General features: G+C 40.8%; 1 protein-coding gene across 4 annotated transcripts in view; it reads left to right on the top strand.

The window, feature by feature from the left end:
- Window positions 1-19,467, top strand: part of CC2D1A (coiled-coil and C2 domain containing 1A) — a 52,438-nt gene that overhangs the window by 19,248 nt on the left and 13,723 nt on the right. For all 4 annotated transcript variants that reach the window (XM_007425855.4, XM_025165201.2, XM_007425856.3 and 1 more), the window contains exons 11-20: window positions 621-751; window positions 1,790-1,862; window positions 2,984-3,099; window positions 7,249-7,387; window positions 11,585-11,757; window positions 13,022-13,144; window positions 14,621-14,679; window positions 16,264-16,380; window positions 18,120-18,193; window positions 19,094-19,152. In XM_007425855.4, coding sequence (XP_007425917.1) covers window positions 621-751; window positions 1,790-1,862; window positions 2,984-3,099; window positions 7,249-7,387; window positions 11,585-11,757; window positions 13,022-13,144; window positions 14,621-14,679; window positions 16,264-16,380; window positions 18,120-18,193; window positions 19,094-19,152 — 1,064 coding nt within the window. The remainder of the gene's footprint in view (window positions 1-620; window positions 752-1,789; window positions 1,863-2,983; window positions 3,100-7,248; window positions 7,388-11,584; window positions 11,758-13,021; window positions 13,145-14,620; window positions 14,680-16,263; window positions 16,381-18,119; window positions 18,194-19,093; window positions 19,153-19,467) is intronic.

Here is a 19,467-nt window from a genome sequence, read left to right as displayed (position 1 = left end):
AATCTAATCTTGGGGAGGGGGATAATAATCCAAAGGGCAGGCACCAGAGGAAAAAGGTTTTTTTCCTGGGTCCAGCCAGATGGCACTTCCTAATAGATGGGACACGGACCATGCCTTTCCTGCCGCACCTGATAATCGGAGAGAGGTGGTCCATCTTCCAGGAAATGGAAGACAGAGAAAGTTCAAGGAGCAAGTATAGCAACATTCATGGACACCTAGCTTGATTTAGCTCTGAAAAAATTCCTAAGCCTTCCTGGCAAATCTTTCTATTCCCTCTGTGTCATATTAAGACCCAGCAGTATCCTGTCACAGAACAACTATTTTATATGTAAGACATGCTTCTTAAGTTAAACCTTCCTTTGAGTTCCTGTGAGTATAGCTGAGGGAAATTTTGTGCCCAGCATTTAGCTTTTAATATGAAGAAAATATTCCTTCTGGGGAGGTACACTCAGTCATATGACCTTCCACCTCCAGCCTGACATGGCCACACTCAGGTTTAGTATCTAAGCAAGCACTTGTTGCATATCTGGCTGGGTTCTCGAAGGCCTCAAACTTTTACAAGGCATGTCATCAACCTTTTCTGCCAGTGTGCTACCTAGAATTCTGACTTTGGTTTGCAGAGAGGCCAGCACCCCCTCGAGATATGATGGAGGCCTTGCAGCAGAGGATGGACAGATACAAGACAGCAGCAGCCCAGGCAAAGAGCAAAGGAGAGGACAGGAAGGCCAGAATGCATGAACGGATTGTGAAGGTGAAGGGGCCTGCCCATTGTGACCTTGGATGCTCATTTTGCTGTGCCGTGTTATGGGGCAGAAGCCTCAGGGTGTAACTGGGAAGAGCAAGTACAGCAGACTTCGAAGTGCTGGAATGTGCTCTGAAGTGCTTTTTCCTATTGTCTCCCTGTGAAAATGTATGGTGGCATTGTAGGCTCTGTTAATTGCACAGATACTGCAACCATGCAAGATTCAGGTTTTGCCCAAAGAAGGAGCTGGTGGAGACTAAAGCATCTTGATGCTTTTGTTAATATTCAGTGTCAAAGATCAGTATATAATGTTAGTGTCAGACCTAGTTGGCTACTCTCAGAACAGTTATAGTTTGCTCTCCACTTTCCCCCCCATTTCTCCTGCTTTCAATTCTTCATGGGAGAAGGAAGCCTCTATACTTTCTGCTTCTTGAAAAGGGAACTTCAGCCTGAACTCCTTCAGGAATTCGCCACTCTGGATGAAATGTGAACAAGATAGGTCTCTGAACAAAGCAACCTACTCGTATATTTTTTAAAAAATACACATTCCAAAAGGAATTGCAGAATAGCCTCACAATATTCAAGTAGCATGGATTAAAGAGTCCAGTGGCCCATTATCAAAGAGCACACTGGAACAGAAAAGTCGACTGTGGTTCTACATTGCTTGCATTTGATGTACAATAGAAAGATGTCAAATACTATCCCTTTGGCGTTGTTGATATTGAGAGTGGCAGCAAAGCAAACCAGGCCAGGCCCTGTAATGAAAACTTATTGTACCAGCCTTCTCCAACAACATCCAAGATGCGTTGGGCTACAAATCCCATCAGTCACTGCCAGCATAATAGGAGTTATATGCAACATATCAGGAGAGCTGCTATATTCTTTCTCAGCACTATTGACTGAATGATTATTTGAGAAAGTTCTTGATGTTCATGATGAAGATTAAAAAAAAATAACCATTTGGACAGAAGCAATCTTATTGTACAAAGATCATGTTCTTAAAGTAAGCTTGTAGCTTATTGACTGATAGATTTTTTATTCTCCCAGCAATATCAAGAGGCCATCAGAGCTCATAAAGCCGGGAAACCCGTGGAGTTTGCTGACCTTCCTGTGCCACCAGGTATTTAATTTCCACCATTGCTAGTTATGATGTTTGCTTTAGGATTCCTCTAGACTTTCGGTGTTCTTAGGAAAGCACGTCCAGGAGCATGACAAGTAGTGGAGTGGATTGCAACTCTTCCCACTACAGGTAGCTTTGCCCCTTTTGAAAACTCCCCTGCATGATATACTGCTCACAGTTAAGGAAGGAACACATCAAGGAGAGAGTTTTAAGCTCTGCTCATCCCTGGCTACACAGGAATATTTTGGGAGGTTTTATTTGCAGCCTGAAGTGTGTTAGTTCACTTCAGGTCTTGCTTTGCTTGCTTAGACCAGATTTAAGTTCACATGAATGCTTGTCAAGACTGTTTGGTCTTGCTGTTGGCCTCTGTGAGTGGAAAGTGCTTCCCAGAACACATTTAGGGAAGCTTCTTTACCATTCATAATTTTCTATTTGGAGAACTGGTGATCCTCCAGGACACAGTTTTGTAACAATAGGTTACAAGGCAGTGATGGGGTGTAATATATTGTTGCAGCCAGCAGCATGCTAACAGAAACACCCTTTTGATCTGACAGGAAGAAGGGGACGTGTCTGATAAATGCTGTCCTCTTGTGGTAGCATAATGCGATAACACAAAATAACTCCCATCTAAATAGATAGTTTTTCTAGGTTTGACTTTGCTAGTGCCAACCTAGTGCCATCCCACGGTGTTGAATTTTCAGTTTCCATTATTTCTGGCTAACAATAATTCTGGCTGGAAATGATGGGAGCTGTAATGCAACATATCTGAGGGGCCTCAGGTTGGGAAAGAGTTTCTCAAAGCAACTGATACAAAATAGCTGAAAACCATGCATATCTCATTTTCATTTATAACCACGAAGGGTGTGACCTCAGTTGTGCTCTTGAGCACTAAACATTCAGTCCTGAGGATAGTATCTTGGAAATCTAATTGTAGTCTGTTGCACTTCAAGTGGACCAAATTCTGTGATTTTATTCAAATATGTGCCATGGAGTAATTGATTCCTCAGTAGTTAGTGAATAAGTGACTGCCAGGTAGCCAAGAATGACATTAAGCAGCTGGCAGTGATGCTGTATTTAAATCAACCATTGCTTCACCTTTAGTCTTCTATCATCTTTCGCAGGTTTTCCTCCTATCCAAGGAATGGAATCTTTGCCAAGAGATCAGAGTTTAGCAGGGATCCTTGAAATAGCGGTGAAACTAGCAAACGAGGATGAAGATGCAGAAGAGACAAAAAAGGTTGGACTATGTACTGGGAAGATCTTAAATGCTTTCCTCCAACAATATATGTGGCATGGTTGATAGAACTGGGTATAAATTGGGAGTAGCTAGAAACCACTAATCTTCTGCCAGACCGAGTATACTTGTTTCCCCTTTTCATTGTAAATTGTGTAACCAGCTCAATGAGGCTCTTAAAGCACCTTCAGCAATTGCACTTTACTACTGTAAAAAGCCAAAGTACAACCCAGACCCACAGCAGCCCTTCATCTCTGCTTTGGTTGGCATTGTTTATAAGGAGTGCCAGCAATATGTTACTGCCACCTCTTCCTAGAACAGTCCAGGAGGAATGGAGCCTCTATTTGACGGGAAGACTTTCAAAGTTGAGGAGCTGCTGCAGAGAAGGCCCCTTTTCTTCTGCGGGTGACAAATGAACTTGCAAAAGACAAAGTAGAAAAAGTGTCTTCTAAATATCTTAACGTGCAGAGGTGGGAGGAAATTCAATCAAAATGATCTAAGTTTCTCCTTAGATCAGACCCAAAGACCATCTTGAATAGGAACATCACACCATATTGCACCTCTTACTGTTTTACAGAACTAAGAGCAAAGCAAGATATGGGAAAAGATGCCATCTTCATCACCAGCTCAGGAGTGCTAAGTTGATTTAGTCCAGTTTGACAAGTAAATGTGGGAAGAAGACAGCTTTGCTATGTTTCTGCTCGTTTTCATTCTTGCATTTACAGTATATCACATGCCTGGGAATTGAACCTATGTCTATAAGATCTATAATGTTAAACTCTGGACATGGAGAAAAACTTTGACATTCCCAAAAGTGAGAAAGCCCAAAAACACTGAACAAAGCCTTGTAAAATCCTTACTTTGTTGAATAAGCACTGAGATAAATGAAAATCCTCTATATCAGGGCAGATAAAATGATAAAAATGAGCGTGTTAAAAATAACAAACATTTAAAAATGGTATAGAGAGAGAGTTAGTTTAAATGATGTGCATATGGTTATATGAAAGAGATTCTTGCACCTTAACAAAAATTGAATTTGATGCAGTTTGCATCCTGGTGAGCAGTGAATTTAAGTAAAACCTAAAGGGAGCAAAAGTCAGCCCCAAATACGATGGAGATAATATAAGTATGTAGGTTTTCCTAGTCGAAGTGTGACTTTGTATGTTTGGCTAATTATGAAAAAGTTGGGAGGAAAATGTTTTATTTTTGAACGTGGAATTATTTGAATATAGGAAGAAGTGTGATTTAGAATTGCAAGGGTGTTTGGTGGAAAGGTGATAGAAACAAATAGAAGGTTTAAAAAGCAAATCTGAAAGGTTTTTAGGGGACAGATCTTAAGAATTAAATTAGAGTAAAAAGTACCAAGAAATTTTATGAAGTGAGATATGGTTGGGGAGGGCAGCTAAGTAAGTTACAGAGTTTGGATTCTACAGCTGTCCTACTTACCATCAGGGAGAGCGCTAACTGATCTCTGGGGGCAATCTAGGAATAATGCCAAAGGATGGAGTGATGACTGTCTCCTGCTCCCCTCCCTGAACCTCATATGTTGGGGGACCCTTGACGTCCAACTCAGGACATGTATGCTTGTTCCACTTGAAACAAGTAGTCCTGTAGGAACCTAGGTACCATGCCATTTTCCACTTTCCCCCTCAGGCAAGATTTGCAATTAACAGGGAGGGCTGGACATATTCCCAAAACAAGGGCTCACCAAAAAGGTTCTTACAAAAGATCAGTATTCTGCTTGGCCTGAATGGTCATAGCAGAGGGTCCTCCTGTATCTTCTTGAAAGCTGGGGTGGCCGTCTCTCTCCTAAAATAAAAACAGGTAACTATGGTTGGCAAAGTTGAGAAAAGTCGAAGGGGAAGACAATAGTTAAGGTGGATGGAGGGGATCAGAGAAATGGCAGGACTGTTTTTTGAAGAGCTTCAAATTATGACTGTGGCAAACATTTGTGCAGTTAGTAGGAGCCAGGTCTGTCTTGATGACACCTAACTAATTTGTATGCATTGTATAATCTTTACGTCTAAATATTTGAAGAAGAGTTACTGTGTTTTTTTTTGCAGCTCCACTGACAACAGGATCATGCCATTTGTGTAATCTAGATTTTAGCACTGAAAGCCACATCACAAGAGTGGGTAACCTAGTGCCTTTCAGATGTTTTGGGTTAAAATGGCTCTCAGGCCTGGGCATTAGGAAGGCGGTCTGTTCTGGATGGAGTAGCCTTCCTTCTAAAGGAACAGAGGTGTAGTTTGGGAGCTGTCCTTAATGCCAGTCTCTCACTAGAGGCACAGGTGACCTTATTAGTAAGGGGATCTGTGCCCAGTTTCAGCTAGTGGACCAGCTATGACGCTACCTGGATCAGATTAGCGTGGATCAGAGATTCATACCATAATATGAATCTTGACTGAATTCTCACAACATACTCATCCTTTGCCTGCCTTTGGAAATGCTCTGGAAGCTACAGCAAGAGCCTTGTTAAATGGGATAATAGGGGCCACATAACATTGGTCTTGAAAATGCTATGCTAGTTGACTATGAATTACTGGGCTTGGTTTAAAATGTTGACTGAGAATGACAGATCCTTCTCATACATTGAGATCAGCCAGGGAGACTCTGCTTATGGCCCATTAGTGAATTTGGCTTACAGTATACTGGCCAAGAGTAGAACCTTCTCAGTGACAGTACCCCAATTATGCAACTTTCTCCTGAGGAGTGTTTGGCTGCCTCCCCCCCCCCCCCCACAATTTATCCCTTTTCACACAGAATCAGCTACAAGAGGACTTGGGTATCTTTTAGATTGCCTGTTACTTTGCTTCCCTCCTTATAATGAACTTATTTAAATGTTTATATTTATTGTTTTTAAACATCATTGGTTTTATTGTGATGGTTTCATTTAGTATTGCATTTATTGTTTATTCATAAATTACTTTGGGCTCCTCTGAGAGGAAGAACAGTATAGAAATAACATTCAAAAGACGACAGAAAGAAATTTTAAAGCAATCTTGATAGGTTAGAGAAATGGGCTAAAAATAATAGAATGAAATTTAATAGAGACAAATGCAAAGTTCTGTACATATAGGAATCAGAAATCAAGTGCACGTATGTAGATGGGAAATACCTGGTTTGGTAATAGTATTTCTGAAAAAAGAATTTGGAATAGTAATTGATCACAAACTGAATACGAGGAGGCAAGATACTGTGGAGTCCTTGGGGTTCTCTGAGCTTGGTTCTTTTCTTGCAAACATTTCATTACCCAGCTAGGTAAAATCTTCAGTGCTAGAATGGGATGGGATTTGCTCTCTATTTATGTGCTGTGGCCTGCTTTGCCAGTGCTGGTGGGGGTGGGGGTTTTTGTTTTGCTCCTCTGGTAGTTCTTTGATTGGCATATGTTTGCTGCTTGATTATGTGCCTGGTGGTAATCTTTGCTTATCTGGGTGATGATTGCTGGTGATTGATTGCTGGTGAGGCGATCTTCTGGTCTTTTGACCAACTTTGAGTAATGTGGCCAGTTCTGAGTACCACAGCTGAAGAAGAAAAAAATGGGAGCAATGGTAATCAGGGTTGGGCACTAGAATCTGAAGGGAGATTTAAGTACTGTATGTTTAGTATATATGCTGAATATGTTTAGCCTTGAAAAAAGATGACTGGGGGGGATTTCCTAGCACCTTTCAAATACCTGAAAGGATGTGACAGAGAGGTCAAAGCCTGTTAACTCTTGTTCCAGAGTGCAGGACAGAGAATAATGAATTTAAATTATAGGAAAGCTGATCTCAGTTGAATGTTAAAAGGAAAAAAAATGGGGTAAGAGCAGTTTGATATTAGAACTAATTACCTGGAGAAGAAGTGGGTTCCTTTTCATGGGATGTGTTCCAGCAAAGACTAGACAGACATCTGTTGGGGAAGTTTTAATTTGGATTCTTACACTGAGCAGGTGGTTGGCCTTGCTGATCTCAAATTGCCCCTTCCAACTCTAGGATTCTGGGATTTTATCCAGTAACAAATTTTCCAACAGACGCCATTGGAAAGCATCTGCCATATCTCTAATACAGTTTGGATTTTTTAAACTGTTGAATATACCATTGACCACTCTGTTAGATTGGTGCTGAGTTGCATAAGGAACTACTTCATAGGCATGACTCCTTGCTGTTTCAGCCTGACATCGGCCCAGCATCATCCAAGCCAGCCCCCTCGGTGCAGCCAAAGCTGCCACATCAGCCAGGCCTACAAGTTGCCCCTGCAGCTGCAAAGACAGCACCAACTGGTAAAAGTGCCCCAAAGGCGATTGCAAAAGGTAGGTGTGTTTTCTTCTTTTACTCCTTTTCTTTTACATCACCTTGCTGCTGGTGTCCTCAGCCCAGTCAGTCATGTAAAATGGTAGGTTGCATTCTTTGGAGTGCATAAGGTTAGTGAGTCAGAGAGGGAAGAGGAAAGCAGGTAGATTCAAGTATCTCTCCTGTTGCACTGTTCTGCTCTGTGATGATCAGGTGGATGACCAGGATGGACAACACTTTTCAGGAAATTTCTCCCATATTTGGGTACTGGTGCAACTCTCCAGCTGCATATCAGTTTCTAGAGAGCAAATCTTAAATGGGGTCCATTTTTAATGTATAGAAACGTGTTCATTTTTCTTGTGAAATACCATCAGTAAAGACTGCTGGAATATCTCACTGATAAAATCACATTATATAGACTAGCCTTTCTTGTACTGGCTAGGGATTATGATTTGAAGTGTAATACATCTGGAATGCACATTAGGAAGGCTTAATAATATACAATTGATTGATTGATTGATCATGTGTCATCAAGTGGGTGTCAACTTATAAAAAGCACATAGAGAGGCCTCTGGGATGATCTGCCCCCAACCTGGCCCTTCAGGCCTTCCAATTGCGCACTTATTGCTGCTTTAATTGAGTTCATCACCTTGCTGCTGGTTGTCCTCTTCTCTTTTCTTCCATTTTTCCCAGCATTATAGAGTTATCAAGAGAGCTAGGTCTTTGCATAATGTGTCCAGAATATGGGCATTTGAGCCTGGTCATTTGTGCCTCGTGGGAACTCTGGACTGATTTGTTCTATTTGTTTGTTTTCTTGGTTATCCATGGTATTCTCAAGAGTCTTCTCCAACACCAAAGTTCAAAAGATAGGGTTTTCTGTCCTGCTGCTTCAAAGTCTAACTTTGGCTTCCATAGAGTATCACAGGAAAAACCATTGCCTGCACTATTCTGAGTTTTGTAGTATAGACACAACCTGGTGCCTGAATATCTTTTCTAAGGCCTTCCTTGCTAACTCATCAAATGTTAATCCGCAGCATATTTCTTGACTGCTGGTTTCTGTACTGTGGATAGTAGATCCTAAAGCTATCCTCCACTTTGATATTTTCCTTATCAGTTCTAGGGCTGATTATTGGACTTGTGTCATTAGTTTGGTTTTCTTTGTATTTAATTTTACTTCAATTTTTGCACTGTGCCCCTTGAATTTCATTACTAGAGCTTTCAGATCATTTGTGTTTTCAGCTATTAGAGTACTGCAATTATTGATATTCCTTCCTCCAGTTTTAAAACCAGTTTATCTTCCAATCCAGCCTCCCTCAATATACATTCAGCATATAGATTAAATAAAGACAGAGTATAAGCCTTGTGTCACTCCTTTGCTGACCTGGAACCAGTTTGTTTTGCCATGTGGCTTCCTGTCCCGTGTATAGGTTTTGAATGAGGACATGTGTTCTGAGATTCTCATGTTCTGAAAGACATTCCATGATTTGACATGGTCAACCCAATCACAGGCCTTTCTATAATCAATGAAAAACTTACTGACACTTTTTTGGTTATCTTTGGGTTTCTCAATTATCCAATATGCATTAGCAATAATGACTCTTGTTCTTTGGCCTTTTCTAAAAGCAAGGGTAGCATTTGGCATCTTCTTTTCCATGTAGAATCTATATTGAGTGATCCTAAGCATTGGCTGGTGTGGGTCTTCCGGGCTGTGTAGCCATGTTCTTGAAGTTTTGTTTCCTAACGTTTCGCCAGCACCTGTGACCGGCATCTTCATAGTGCAGGAGCACAGACAGGAGCAGTTCTCTCTGTGCCCCCTGCTAACTGCTCCTGTCTGTGCTCCTGCACTCTGAAGATGCTGGTCACAGGTGCTGGCGAAACGTTGGGAAACAAAACTTCAAGAACACGGCCACACAGCCCGGAAGACCCACACCAGCCATCGTATGCCGGCCGTGAAAGCCTTCGACAATACACAGATCCTAAGCATTATTTTGCTAGCATGTGTCATTTCCCAGACTTGCTGGCATAGTTTGGTCAGAATCTTTACTGATTCTTCTTCTGTTACTTGCTACATTTCTGTAGATATTCCATCAATTCCTGTAACCTTCTAGTTTGGTAATGACCAGAGTGTTGATATAACTTCATTTTCTAATACTAGAGGTAAATAAGGAATATCTTCGAAAGAGTTTTTATTGACATCTCTACTATATAGAATTTCAGTATACATCTTCTATCTTCTTTGAATCAGTTACTATTTATCCATTGGTGTCCTTTAGCATACCAATTTGAGATTGGATCCTCCTCCTGAGTTCAGATATCTTTTGGAGGTCTTTGTTCTCCCATGTCTTTACAGATGTCTTTGTAATGCTGCTTCTTGTCTCTTCTAACGGCTCTCTGAAATTCTTTGTTTCAGTTCCTTCCTGAGATCTTTTGTCTTTCTTGGCTTTAGCTTCTCTTCTCTTCTTGGCAATTTCCACTGCCTGTTCTGACACCCAGTTTGGTTTCTTGATCTTTGCAGTCTCTTTTCTCATTCATCCTTAACAACTGCTTTGATTTCATTCCACAATTCCTCTGATTCCCTATCAATGAGGTTCAGGACTTCAAAGTGATTCCTGACATTCTCCTTGAAAATGGTGGTTATATGCTCAAACCATGTCATGGAAACTGGTTGGCTTTGTTCTTCTGCTTTAGCTTGACTTGGAATTTGCACACGAGCACTTCAGGATCTGTTCCCTGACCTTGTCTTTGGTATTATAACTGAGCTCTTCTATCCCCTTGTACCAATAATATAGTCGATTTGATGTCTTTGTGCTCCATCTGGTGATGTCCATGTACATATGTATCATTTTGATTCTTTGAAAGCTGAATTAGCAATGAAGAAATCATTGGATTGGTAGAAACTGATGAGATTCTCCACCTTCATTTCTGTTTTCTAGGCCATACAGTCCAACTACATTTTCCTCCTTTCTGCTTCCAATTTTGGCATTCCAGTCTGTCAGCCCTTCCAAATAGACCAGACTAGGATGCCAGAGTTATGGCTAATACTCCTTTTATTATAAGGATACAGTAACAGAATCTTGCACATCTGAATACACTTCCCCCTCCCTCCCTTTATTTAGGAAGGGGTCATGTCTGAGATGCTTTCTCAAATTACATTTCTGCCCCACACTCAGATTTCATTTTGACCATTGCCTTGGTTGTGCCTCTTCCTCCTGTTCCTCAAGGTTATTCCTACTGCCCATTACAGTCTCTAACCAGAACCAGCACATGTTGCTTGTATATTCTATTGATTTCAGATTGAATTTGACCATAAAACTCATCAACCTCCTCTTCTGCATTAGTAGTTGGACATAAACTTGGATAACTGTCATGTTAAAGAGTTGTCCACAAAGTCTAATAGATATTATTTAGTTATTAACTGCATTGTAATGTCAATGTGTAGTTGATGCATTTTATCTTTCACTGCATAGATCTTTCCAATGTTCATGCTCATGTTCCATGGTTCTCCCTGTAATTCTGTCTTTGGAGCTTCAGATTTTCTTTCACTGCATGGCAACATCAGCAACTACACTACCCACATCATAAACACCATTAGTACTCCCAAATATCCTCAGCTCTTCCTCAGTAGCATGTTGAGTGCCATCTACCTGAGGGACCCATCATCTGGCACTATGTTTCAATCATTTTATATTGTCTATCCATGTGGTTTTCTTGGTGAAGTATAGGAGTGGTTTACCTCTGCTTTCTTCTATGCAGTATGAAATTATGCCTTTGCTTTTATCACTAGTGATAATTCGCCTCCAGCATCTTTCTGTATTATTCCTGCCCAATAAGAGGTGCCTATGTGCTTTAGCTAGGCAGCTACGATGACCTTCACATTGGGTGATCCTGTTGGGAGTATATACTCTTGGTGTACACATTCTTCACTCATCCTTCCCAGGAACACATACACACATACATAACCACCACAATAAGGCAACATAGCAAGACTTGAGAAGGGACAGATTTACAGATCTTCAAAACACCTTCTGAGTACCAGTCCTCTCAAGCTACCAATGTTTTGTTGTTAAATGGAAACTGTTTTCCACACAGCACGACCGAATTAGTGCATGTATTATATGATGAGTGTCCCTCATCCACATGGAATCCCTTTCTTGTGTTTACCAATTATTCTAAATGGGACATGTTAGAGTTCCTTTGCTTGCCCTTCATCCCTGCAGCTCAACAGCAGCTGACCTTCCTGGAAAACCGGAAGAAGCAATTGAAACAAGCAGCTCTCCGAGCAAAGCAGCAGAATGACATTGAGGGGGCCAAGCTGTTCTTATGTCAGGCCAAAGGGCTGGATCCCATGATTGAGGCATCACAAAGTGGACTCCCAGTTGACATAAGCAAGGCAAGTTGTTTTCTGTCCATCTAGGGAGAGAGAATGTCCCTTTAATTGGAGATTATCTATCTTGCAACCTTAAAATTTGTCAGGATCCTACTTGTTTACCACAATCTCCTTCTAAGTGTGAAGCAATATTGATGGCAGAAATTGGAGTGTCTGGCTTGTGAGACTTCCAAAGAACTTCATTTGAAATGAGTTGGCAACTTTTTCAGTGCAAGCAAATGCCTGAAATCTGATGAGATTTTGGTGATCTCATGCAAGAATATTGTAATCTCAGAAGATTTGGCCAGTTGAAATGTTTTCATTTAAGTTGAGTGTCTGCAGGCAGGATTTTATGCTATTTTGCCATTTCTGATCTTTAAAAAACGGGAGCTGTGAAAATCTTCATTTCAGTTAGGCATGGCTTAAACTTTCAAATGTACAAGCAGCAGTCATCTTTGTAAGAAACTGGACCAGATTAAAAAGAATTGGTCTGATCCAGCAGGGCAATTCTTGTGTTATGTCAGGCATGGAAACTGAATCAGATTGGAGGGCTAACCCTCCACCTCCGTGGACATGCCAGATAATGTTAGGGGCAGGCTCTCAGAAGGAAAGCCCCATCTCTGGCCAGAAGCTGCACCCCAAGGCTTTTTCTGTCCAATAGGTGGTAGGACACCATTGCTCTGAAATCCTCCTGCAGAGGGGGCTGGGCTTTCTCTTTGAAGTGGGAGAATGGAGCCTGGGCAAAATGGGGCTGATCCTCTTAGTGCTGATTGGTTTTAACTCTGTCCTGTATTTCCCCCTTGAAGGGAAAGATGAGGTGCAAGCAAAAGAGACTTGGGGAAAGTTAAGGGGACAATGGAAGCTTCACTTGAGGCCCTGCAAGTCAGACTGGGCAATGGGCTGGTGTTTGAGCCCCTTGTACTCCCTGTATTATATCCCTGTGGTCTCTTGTCAGAAAAGGACCTCCTGCTAGGCATCTTCTTAAAGTCTCTGGTTGGAGCAGAATATTTCTGCAACTCTCCTAAGGATAAATGCCTGAAATGTAGCAGTTCATCTATATGTAGGTTATGATTTCAGGCCAGCTGACTGACTGCCCCATTTCCCTTGGGCATTTCCTCTACAATCTAGGAAGCCTATATCAGTTTTTTGTAGTGATCGAATTGGCTTAAGTAAAATGGAGTGCCAATGTCCTTTCTGCTTGTTGGGATAAAAAAGAGGTACCCATGGAGGCAGTAGTATTCTAGAAGTGATTAATTCCAATGCTTGCTTTCTTCTTTTCTTCATTTAGGTGCCCCAGGCTCCTGTGAACAAGGAGGAATTCATGCTTGTGCAGCGCTGCGGGGCCAACATCTCCCCAGGAACAGCTGCCCAGTACACCGAGCTTGTGAAGCTAATGAGGCAGCAGCATGAGGTAATGAAACACAGGCTGAAGCCTGAAAGGGGAACGAAGCTCTTCTCTCCTTGGAGATGAGACAGAATCCAGAGACGGTTCTAACCCTTCCTTACTGTGTAAATAGTTCTTCCTGGACCCTGGAATTATAGTTCTTTTCATTCTTCACCCAAACCACTGTTCTGATTATACCTTTCAGTTCTTGGGCAGAAATGAGGAGGAAGGGTTGTGGCCTAAAGGTCCTCTCTCCAAATGTGCTGGACTTCAGCATCTAAGTTATTCAGGGAGCCTGGCCTTTGGTTATAATCCAGTACATCTGGAGAACGATGGGTTTCTTAGAAGCATTTGATTGACCACTCTTAGAAAGAGATTTAAATGAATCCTAGGTCAGATCCAGCGGAGCTTTTATGGGAGGCAAACTTTAATGGTAGCAGCCACATTTGCTGTTTACCTGTCTTCTCTGTGTGCATGCACGTGTGCATTTGCAGTGGGAAGTGAGAATTTCATCCAAAAGTATGTGTGGAATCAGGTGAGAAACCATCTCTGCATTCTTCAAGCAGTTTTTCTCTCACATTTTTGGTATAAACTGTGTTCAGATAAAGAATTAAGGTGGTAGACTGGGAGTGGGTGGAATTGTTTCTCTATTTGCATGCTCCTTTTGTTTTAAAAATCCTACTTCCTACATAAATAGAGCAGATGCCCTTGGCCTCTTAGGTTGCTTATATTTCAAAAGGATATTAGAGGTATTATGATGTGTGTAAGGAAATTATTTGTGGGAGCTTCAGTGGTTTTTAAAATAGGAACTTTAAAAAAGAGAAGAAAAATTACCCAAAGACATTCATTTGATTCTCACTTTCTTGTTGTTCGGTTACATCCAATTTTTTTGTGAACCAATGGCCATCATTTCAGCAGGATTGTCTGTTAGTAAGAGCTATTTTGAGCACTTATATAAGTTCACACTGTTACTATCAGAGACAACATCTAGCAACCTTGTCTTCTATTGGTCCCTTTTTGATTGCCTTTGATTTTCCCAAATATCAGAATATTTGCCAAAGACTCTTCTCTTCAAACTGTGTGTCCAAAATAGTTAAACTTTAGTTTCCTTGTTACTTTTTCCAGTGAGGAGTCTGGTTCTGCTTCATGTAGAATTGAATTGTTTGGGCTCTTCTTGTGGTCCAAGGTATTCTCAATATTTTTCTCCAGTACCACAGCTAGCAGCAACTGTGATTAGGTTGTCCATAAGATAGACTTAGTACAGCTACTGGGTGGGGGATGGATTACATCAAAAATATGTGAATGGCTCCTGGGTTCCATGAGGAGAGAAGCTGCAGACTCCAGCCATATAAGGGCTCCAGCTCGCATAAGAGTTTGGCTTACTAAGGGGAAGATCGTGAGTTTTGCCTGAAGGATTTTGAATGGAGAGTAGATGACTTACCAGAGAGAGCCAAATCTATCACATGCCTGTCTGTTCCTCATCTGGCTTTCTTTTTGTTCCAGATGTGCATCAGTTACTCAAAGCAGTTCACCCATTTAGGGAACATCACAGAAACCATCAAGTAAGCATATCAGTAACCTTGCCAACATGCCTCTCTTCTTGTGTACTGTTATATGAATGTCACGCTGGCCAGAAATGTCCTTGTAATGAATATTCCTTGATTCCTTGGGGAGTTAAGCCATTGAATAGACTTCCTTTGGATTTAAGAAAACAATCACACAGATTCCTGAAACAAATTATAGACTAATTAAAGGTAACAGTGAGTCTTTTGCATTAGGGAAACTGGAAAAAATAACCAGTAACCAGGTGAGGCCAAGTCAGACATGAAGCGTGCTTTCCATGCCAGAGTGTCCAGGATCAACCCCCAGCATCTCCCAAATAATGCTGGAAAATACTACTGTTTAAAATCTTAGGAAACCACTCCTAGTTACTGTTGACACTAAGGAGATTTAGCTCCTAAATCAGAAGTAGTAATTAGAAAACAAAGTGATAAATGATGAGGTTATTTAATTGAGAAAATGTCTAAATGTCTGGATATTTTCATATCTTCTTTGCTCTGGAATATGAAAATGAGACTAAATCTTCTAGCAGTCAGATATCCTCTACCTATGTTGGACTAAAGCACCCATATCTTCCCTATATGTCCCATCTTTTTCTCCTCTAAAGGTCCATTTCCGTATATAACTTTCATGGTGTGACTCGTGGTTCATATCCCTAGCATGCTACTCAAAGTTTGGTAAAATTTGCATATGCTATTCAATCTGTGACTGGTATTGATGCAAAGTTTTCTGGTCGGCATGGAATGTTCCACTTTCCTGATGCAGTTCTCAAAACATAGTTTGTTCCCAGACATCAGATCCACTGCCAATTAGCTGTGGCTGGAGAAATTCCAGTTTTGTTCACTGTTTACTGCGAACAAAATAATACTGCTTCTGTGTATTGTCGAAGGCTTTCACAGCCGGCATACGATGGCTGGTGTGGGTCTTCCGGGCTGTATGGCCGTGTTCTTGAAGTTTTGTGTTCTTGAAGTTTTGTTTCCTAACGTTTCGCCAGCTGGCGAAACGTTAGGAAACAAAACTTCAAGAACACGGCCACACAGCCCGGAAGACCCACACCAGCCAATACTGCTTCTGTTTGCTGGTGTCAACGTTTTTAGACTGAATTCTTTTTAGGAATTAGACTTTAATGATGTCTCTTTAGGGCAGAGGGTTTCTGGTTTTCTTCATATGATCCAGTACAGGTTCCTTCACTGGTAATGGGAAGCTTGCAGCTTCTTGTTTACATAATGGTCCCAAGAACTTTTATCAGTCTGGGATCCGGGTTGCTAGTTTGCTAAAAGCTCATTTTTAGTTGGGATCTGTAGTTACCTATTCTTGTTGAATGCATCCTTCTGATATAGCCTGTCTGTTGCTGTGACATCTTCAGTGTATTCCTACTTTTATAGCTCAGTCACCCACAGTTGAGATGACTGCTTTGCTTTGATGGTCACTTCACCTGCTGTACTATAGTCTCCACACTTATACAGTGCAATCCATTGTGTAAATCAGCTGTTAGCATGCCATCCAGCTGAGTGGGTGTAGGATGTCCGGTTAAATTTCATGAATGAGATATAAACTAGATTCTGTATTGGTCTTCCCCTCTCCAGATTTGAGAAGATGGCAGAAGACTGCAAAAAAAATATGGAGATCTTAAAACAAGCACACGCCAAGGGACTTCCACTTCCAAAATATCATTATGAGCAGCGGACTTTCAGTGTGATCAAGTGTGTGAGCTTGTCATGATTTTGGCAATTCATCCCTGTTAGGTGCCAAATGCTTTTCAGTTCCTTCCTAGTCAGTAGTAGTTTCAGGCTTTGGATGTGCTGGGAAAGTTTTTCTTGGAGCCAGAACCCAGAAGAGGGCAACCCAATTTTCATAAGAAGAATCCTGGCACATTTTAATGTTTGGTAGAGTGTGGGAGTGAGCAAGAAGTCTGATACTTTGGAAGGGGCTGGAAGCCACAATAGGAAGATACTCATCTAATGCTCCTACCCCTTCTTTTAGATTTTCACTTTGTATATATACATTTAGTCTGTCTGTCTTTTAAAATCTTTTAGCTTTGTATAATTTGTTTAGATTTTTATTTTCACTCTTGATGTATCCTATTTTAATGACTGCACCCAACCCTCCTTTATGTTGGTCTATGACCATAATAAAGATTTTGTGTTTTGACAGTAGAAGGGGGAGGACACAAAGGCTAGGCTCTTATCATAAAGATAGATGGCACTGGGTTTCCCCTTTCTTTGAGGGATGATGGGCATTCCTCCTCATGGGGCTTTTCCCTGCAATAGATCCAGCTCAGTGTCTTTAGCATCTACAACAAAAATTGAAAGTAAAGGGATGTGAGAGTCATGGTAGGTAGTTAAATGATGTCAAGTATACAGCTGCTATACAAGAAAAAGAAATGCAAATTCATTACTGGCAATAATTAAACCAACTGGAAATAAATCTATCGGTACAGTAATGCCTGTACAGCAACCTATGAGCAGCTCTTTGGGATACTGTGTCCATTTCTGGTCAAAGCACCTGTGGACAGGTATTTTAGATCAAGAAAAGCAGCAGAAAAGGGCAACTGACATTATTAAGGGCTGAGATATCTTCCTGAAAAGAAAGACAGTAGCAACAAGAGGTAAGAGGAATGAATATATACACACACACACACACACACACACAAATAAATAAATAAATAAAACTTCCATGGTATAGAAAATGTAGACAGAAAGTTTTTCCCCCTCTCACAGTGTTAAAAATGGAAAAAACTGAAATCAAATCAAGCAAGTTTCAATAGCAATAAAAGGAATTGCTTTTATATATAATGCATAGTTAAACCATGACATTTGTTGACACTAGATGTGATCATGGCCACATTTTATTTATGGAGGTTAAGGCTATCAGTGGCTGTATGTAATTTCCTGAATCACAGGCAGCATATTTCAAATTCCAGCTTCTGGGGAATGGCAATGGAAAAGGGCAGTTGCATTCTTTCTTAGGAGCTTCTAAAATGCATTTGGTTGCCAAGATGTGATCCAGGACTAAATACTGGACTAAAGAAATTCTTGGTTTGAAAAATCTGCTCTTTCAGCATGGTTTCCTGTGAATGTCGGGTAGAGAGCCTCAGCATAATCCTGGATGAAAACCTAGGGCAGTTCATTGACTCTGCCTTGGGTGAAGTTGTAAGAGTTTGCTTATTGCAAGGAAGCAAGAGAGATGAGAACAGAGAGAGATTCCATGCCTTGATACATTTCTGCCTGGGCTTATACGTAATACCTGGTTTAGGTCTCAGCAAACAATCTGTGGGCTGACACAGATTTCTAGATAGTGCTTGCTGGTCTTGCTGTTTACCCCAAGCCCACGAATCCATTCTCCAGCATTGGCTGCATCAGTTAAAAATGAGCCTGCCTAATACTGACTGAAACTGTTTGCTCCTCCATACCATCCTTTTTTTTTTTTTTTTCCATTTCAGGATCTTTCCAGAATTAAACAGCAATGATATGATTCTTTCAATAGTGAAAGGAATCAATCTCCCAGCTCCTCCAGGTAATCCATAAAATGGGCCCTGTTTTTGAGACTATCAAGGGAGGGGGGACGGGACCATAATGCTGCCATCCTCTGTCTTCATGTGTTCTGCAAAACGCCCCTCCATTTCTTGCTCCTCGTCTGTGTATTACTCTATTGGCTTCCTGAGGCCAAGTGACTTAGGATGGCAGCAGCCAAAATATTCATACCAGTGTTCATCCTCAGCATTGGTATAATAGTTGATTCTTGGAGAAGTGGCTGTTCCAAGCTGATTGGCTAGGTGGGTGCTTAAAACCATGGTTTGATCTCTGTTGCCTTTTTTCAACAATGTGGCTGTCTCGAAGAGCTGATTTCATGTTTCATCCAGTGTACGCCCTGCCTTTTGTTCCTAAAGAAAGCTCAGAAGAACAAACAGTATAAAAGAAATAACAAAATAGCAATAAACCTCATATAAAACGATTGGATTATCTCATTTCAGTTACTATTCCAGTTGGTAACTGCAATAGACAGAACATTTAGTCAAAAGGAACATGATCTAGTTGATTTCTGAACAAATCCGTTGCAAACATTGCCAAACAAAACAAAGATGTGAAAGGGCACCCTTCAGCAATTATGTCCAATGGACTAGATTCCATTCATGCTGACTTTCAGGTTACGAAAGGCTCAGCTTCTCTCGTAGAGATCAACCGGTGTACAAAAGGGGAGAAAATAGATTTCTGACTCTATTTCTGTTTGGGACACTGGTCTTCATGTGGCAGATTATCATATTTGTGGTTTGAAATGAATATTTGTAATTGCTGCTGTGCAAGATTGTGCTTTGTGAGAATAGTTTCTAGGGGTTGGTTTATCTTTAGCTCTAAGATGTGTGTCAGAAAAAATTCCTGGCTCTTCTTTGCCATATTCCTGTTACCTTTTTTTCAGGCATATCTCCTGGTGATTTGGATGCTTTTGTACGCTTTGAGTTTCCCTATCCTAATGTGGTAAGTTAGTGCAGGTTTATTTTTTTTTATTAAAACTGTTATTAAGATATATAAAAAGTACAGTTAAAATACAAATCAGAAAGTATAGAAAGCAAAGAAGATAGAACTAAAAAAAAAGACAAAAACTAAAATAGTGAAATCAAGTAGAAAGATGAAACAAAGTGACTTCCGACTATCTCCAATACAGATATAAGTACAAATTTTAAAAAAATTTAATCTCTTACCACTAATTAATCCAAATTCACATTATTTCTATCAACACAAACCATCTAATCATTAAATCCCACAATCAAAGCTTCATTTTTTCCCAACCCA

Source organism: Python bivittatus, unplaced genomic scaffold, assembly GCF_059951505.1.
Source record: "Python bivittatus isolate LINGU-HERP-01145 unplaced genomic scaffold, Pbiv_v1 ctg000220_np1212, whole genome shotgun sequence".
Taxonomy (NCBI): Eukaryota; Metazoa; Chordata; class Lepidosauria; order Squamata; family Pythonidae; genus Python; species Python bivittatus.
This window is presented reverse-complemented; position numbering and strand designations above follow the sequence as displayed.